Source organism: Babylonia areolata, chromosome 23 (assembly GCF_041734735.1).
Source record: "Babylonia areolata isolate BAREFJ2019XMU chromosome 23, ASM4173473v1, whole genome shotgun sequence".
Lineage (NCBI taxonomy): Eukaryota > Metazoa > Mollusca > Gastropoda > Neogastropoda > Buccinidae > Babylonia > Babylonia areolata.
This window is the reverse complement of record NC_134898.1, coordinates 35,356,436-35,362,435: the sequence shown is the minus strand read 5'-3', so window position 1 is coordinate 35,362,435 and position 6,000 is coordinate 35,356,436. Positions and strand designations below refer to the sequence as shown.

General features: G+C 43.2%; 1 protein-coding gene across 1 annotated transcript in view; it reads right to left on the bottom strand.

Moving 5' to 3' along the window:
- LOC143298099 (dynein axonemal heavy chain 5-like) overlaps window positions 1-6,000 on the bottom strand; it is a 136,983-nt gene that overhangs the window by 79,926 nt on the left and 51,057 nt on the right. The window contains exons 23-25 of the mRNA XM_076610789.1: window positions 5,056-5,276; window positions 2,979-3,184; window positions 2,273-2,323 (exon numbers count right to left, since the gene is read on the bottom strand). Coding sequence (XP_076466904.1) covers window positions 2,273-2,323; window positions 2,979-3,184; window positions 5,056-5,276 — 478 coding nt within the window. The remainder of the gene's footprint in view (window positions 1-2,272; window positions 2,324-2,978; window positions 3,185-5,055; window positions 5,277-6,000) is intronic.

Below are 6,000 nucleotides of genomic sequence, written 5' to 3'. Positions count from 1 at the left end.
AGGACTGTGATGGACTGGGTAGGAATGATATTGTGAAGGATTCAAGTGCAAAATATACACAGTCACAATGGAGAGGATTCTGTTTCATTTCCAAAGTAACGGACAGTTCATGCACACGTGCGATGAATATAAAAACAAAAAAACAAAACAAAATGTAAACTGACTCACTGACAAAACTCAACAATCTTCACACCAAAAACCCACACAAAACAGGATACAAAGACAGTGTGGATACTTTGAGAAGTCAAGAATAATTCATGCAGCACAACAGATGTTAGTTTGAAATAATGATAATCAATAAACAAATATCTTGTTCAAGCATATCAACCCACTGGCAGTAAGTGGTATCACCGTCGACACCTCTAACTATCTCGCCCAAACCAAAATCCTCATCAGATGTCTGTCAGAAAATTTGGTCATGAGATGTATGTAAAAACTGATCTGTGATAACCCTGCCATGTGGTAGGATAGGATGACTTCTGTGCAAAACAATAAAGGAATTTTGTTGGTTGACTGGTGGCAAGCATCAGCCATTCTGTTCATTCCTCTTTCATCTTTTTAGGTGCTGCTCATTTCTTTGAACAATTCCAGAATATTCTACAAACTGAAATCTGTTAGTGACAGAAGAAAGAGGGTCTGAACAAGAGAGAGAAATAACATACAGATAAAGAGAGAAATAATATACAGACAAAGAGAGAAATAACAGACAAAGAGAGATATAACAAACAGACAAAGAGAGATAATGTGAGGTGAAGAGAAAGAAAGAGAAGAAGAGGAGTACTTCTCACAGTCATGAGATTGAGGTACAGACATCATAAGGCAAGTCACAGGAAAGCAACATTTTATCGGAAAAAGAAAAAACCTCCAAAAGAAGAATACCAGGATGACCTGAAATAACTCATCGTCCAGCACACAGGCACAGCAACAAAGTGAACAAAACAGAGGACCAAAGAAATAAGAAAAATAAACACACACAAAAAAAAAACCCCACAACAGATCCATGCAGTCTGGAAGAGAACAGTGAGAAAGATGACACACTTGAAGACCGGAACAGCGAAGGGTGGTATCACTCACACACACACACACACACACACACACACACTGACAAACCTTGCTCTGTTCAAGCTGCTGACGCTACACCATGGAATAAACGCAAAACAATCGTGTCATTTCTGACCGTGCTCATTTCAATCTGGCACTGAGAATATTTTCTTGTCTTTTTTTTTTTTCTTTTTTAAATGAGCCATTTTCATTGCATATTCAATAATTGGGTGTTAAAGCCGTGAACTGCTTTGCTCAGTTAAACAAAGTGAGACAATGGTTTCAATCACATTCACAGATGTATGTGCACACACACAAACACACACGCGTGCTTACATTTATGTGCATGTGCGCACGCACACGCACGCATGAACATACACATACACACACACATGCACACACACAAACACAAACACACACATACACACATATAAACATACACACACACACATACACACACATATACACATACAAACATACACACACTTAGATCCCCAGAGAAATACAACACAACTAACTCTAGCAAGTCACACCAATTTGCATAACTAGCAACTAAAGAGAGAGCTATGGGAGATTATGACTTAAAGCATCCTGTGATGAACTGAAAAATTACAGTGTTATTCAGTTGTACAAACACACATACAGTTCAGGGGTGCAAGTCGTATACAGTGTCAAATCTGAAATTTCTTATTTTTGTTGTTCTTTCTTAATTTCTAAAACCTCCTTTCTTAGATCATATAATAACTCTGGGAGAAAAATAACTTCAGAGATAACAGACAAAGAAAATGTTTGCATAGCAAAACAAAAAAAATCAAACTTTCTTTAAAGAATATATACGACAGTGCCCAACTACCGATTTTTTTTTTTATAAACATGATTTTAAGAGTTCACTAAAGACACTCTGAATCATGTACACATACATATGCAAATCAATTTTAGATCACAGACACAAAAAAACACAAACATGCCACACCTATACAGCCACTGCTTTCTAACTTTCTCCCTGAGGTAGGTGTTTTTTTTCAATGCTCAAAGTTAATTAAGAAAAACAAAAAAAGTCCAAGAAACAATCTCAAGAATCATTCCTGCCTAGAGAACTTGCACCCGAGAACAGTCTGATGTGGGTCGATCAATAATACATGAGGCTGATGACAATGAAATGCAGCTCCAGATGATTACTGTTAGATACTGACGTGGTAGAAAAGACACAGAAAGACAGGCTGGTACGAACCTTCTGCTGCTGACGCTGGTGAAGGACCTGGTGCTCCCACTGAGGAATGTCCTGGGGGCAGAAAAAAAAAAAGCAACAGTAAGTTTTTCCCCCAAAAGTTTTGTTTCTAAGTACAGTTTTTGCTACATTCCATTCTTTTTCAGTACTTTTTTTTTCCCCCAGCGGTTTTGTTTTCAAAGTATGGTTTGTGGTCATGTTTCTCAGTACAGGTGGTTTTTGTTGTTGTTGTTGTTGTTGCTGTTTTAAGCAATTTTTTTTCTCAGTACAATTTTTGTCATGTTTCTCAGTGCAGTTGTTTTTCTCCAACAGTCTTGTTTCTTGACCTGGGAGGCTTTGAGGATGATGCAAATGCCCTATCTGGATATGCACATGAGCATTGTGACCTGGACGCCCTATTTAGATATGCACAAAACCTTCGTGACACCCTGGCATGTGCGACTGACCTGGGAGGCCTCGAGGATAATCTGGACACCCTGTTTAGATATGCGCATAACTTTTGTGACCCTGTGTGACTGAACTGGAAGGTCTTGATGATGATAAGAACTCCCTATCTAGATATGCACATAACTTATTTGAACCCATGTGACTGAGTTAGGTGGCCTTGAGAATGATGAAGACACCCTGTCTAGATATGTACATAACCTTTGTGACCTGGACGCCCTATCTGGATATGCACATAACCTTTGAGATCCCGCATGTGACTGACCTGGGAGGCCTTGAGGATGATCTGGACACCCTTGTTGAGGCAGTGCTGCAGGTCCTCCAGGTTGGGCTTCATGACCACGTTGGGGATGGCCAGCACCACGTCCACCTTGAACAGCGGGGGCTTGGGGTCCTCCTTGCCCTCATCGCCCAGTGTGTAGCGGTTGGCCTGCAGCCGCCGCTTGATTGTGTCCAGGGACAGCCGGGTACCTGTGGAGGGTTGGGGGTACAAATCAAATCATGTTGATTATAGCCCAGTTGACCACTAGGGACATATCAAGGCTGACACCACGTTAAAACCATACCCATATGGGGTTGACAACTAGGGACATATCAGGGCTGACACCACGTTAAAACCATACCCATGGGGTGGTTGACAACTAGGGACATATCAGGGCTGACACCACGTTAAAACCATACCCATGGGGCGTTGACAACTAGGGACATATCAGGGCTGACACCACGTTAAAACCATACCCATGGGGTGGTTGACAACTTGGGACATATCAGGGCTGACACCACGTTAAAACCATACCCATATGGGGTTGACAACTAGGGACATATCAGGGCTGACACCACGTTAAAACCATACCCATGGGGCGTTGACAACTAGGGACATATCAGGGCTGACACCACGTTAAAACCATACCCATGGGGGGGCGGGGGGGGGGGGGGGTTAGGGGGGGAGAGATGGTGGTGTGGTCTGTGTCAGTTGTTGTGGTGAGGGGTTTTTGCTGGGGGTTTGCTTGGTTTGAGCAAACATGTACACACACACACACACACACACATATATATATATACATATATATATATATATATACACACACACACAATTTAAAACCTCGGTCCCATGTGCAGCATGCATGCTCTTTGCGCACATTAAAGAACCCACGGCAACCAAAGGGTTGTCCCTGGTCAAAATTCTGTTGAAAAATCCACTTGGACAGGAAAACAGATTGCAAGCAGAAAAAAACACCAAAAAAAAAGAAAGGGTGACGCTCTCAGTGTAGCGATACCCTCTCCCTGGGAAGAGCAGCCCAAATTTCACATAGAGAAATATAATGTGACAAAAAGAGAAAAGCAAAATACAATACAATTTCCCAAATTTCATGCAGAGATATCTAATGTGACAAAAAGAGAACAATACATTACAATACAATACAACACAACACTATACAGCACAACAAAACAATACAAAACAACACAACACAACACAAAATTCCACAAGGACAAAAAAAAAAAAAAAGCGACATGACACAACACAACATGACACTCTTAAACAGAAAAAAAAAACAGGAAAAGAAAGGGAAATCCCCAGAACTCACACTTAACATGGGCCTTGGTGTTGTGCTGCATGAAGTACCACACAACACAATACAACAAAATACAATACAACACAACACAACTTCCCAAGGAGGGAAAAAAAAAAGCGACACAACATCAGGAAAACAAAAAAAAAATCTAATAATAATAACAAAAATACTACTACTACTACTACTACTAATAATAATAATAATAACAGTAATAATAATAATATTTATTGAGCGCTGAATCTTGTGCAAAACAAAGCAACAGGAAAGGAACCCCGGAACCCCGGAACTCACACTCAACGAGGGCCTCTGTGTTGTGCTGTGTGAAGTACAATACAACCCAACACAACACAACACAACATGACGCACCTAGTCAACAGGAAAGGAACCCCAGAACCCTGGAACTCACACTCAATGAGGGCCTCAGTGTTGCGCTGTGTGAAGTACAATACAACCCAACACAACACAACACAACATGACGCACCTAGTCAACAGGAAAGGAACCCCAGAACCCTGGAACTCACACTCAATGAGGGCCTCCGTGTTGCGCTGTGTGAAGTACAATCCAATCCAACACAACACAACACAACACAACACAACACGACGCACCTCATCAACAGGAAAGGAACGCCAGAACCCCGGAACTCACACTTGACGAGGGCCTCAGTGTTGCGCTGCGTGAAGTACAATACAAGTTATAACACAACACAATACAACACAACACGACGCCCCTAATCAACAAGAAAGGAACCCCAGAACCCTGAAACTCACACTTGACGAGGGCCTCAGTGTTGCGCTGCGTGAAGTAGTTGAGCAGACTGTAGTAACAGCAGGGCTGGCAGTCCTGGCAGCGCTGCTTCTTGTTCTTGGTGTCGGGCTGAACGCAGGCGTAGCCCTCCTCCGCAGTCAGGTTCTTCCGCTGCTCTGGCTTCAGGGCCTCCCGCAGGGTGTCCACCAGCTCCATCACCGACCGCTCCACTAGCTCCGACTGACTGCACACCAAAGTTCACCTTGATTGATGGTGGTTAGGAAGTGCTTGAGCATGCATACACATGTACAGACACAGATACACAGCCACATGTGCGCACGCGCGCGCACACACACACACACAGGCCTACACACACACAGACTGCTCCACCATCTCCGACTGACTGCACATCAAAGTTCATGTCATGGTGGTCAAGAAGTGCTTGAGCATGCATGCACATGCATGCGCGTGCACACACACACACACACACACACAGGCCTACACACACACTGACCGCTCCACCATCTCCAACTGACTGAACATTGAAGTTCACATTGATTGATGGTGGTTAGGAAGTGCTTGAGCATGTATACACATGTACAGACACATACGCAAGCACACACGCACACACACACACACACACACACACACACAGAGGTCTACACAAACACTGACTGCTCCACCAGCTCTTACTGACTGCACGTCAAAGTTCACGTCGATTCATGGTGGTTAGGAAGTGCTTCAGCATGCGCGCACATGTACAAACATGCACACACACACACACACACACACACACACACAGAGGCACACACACACACTCACACAGGTGTGCACACACAGCACACAGGCATGCGCATGAACACACACATACACACACTCCACAGGCTTTTTCACATGCCCCACACACACTTTAACATGGGTTCTTTTACATGCACCAGCTAAGTGCATGCCACACACAGGGACCTCAG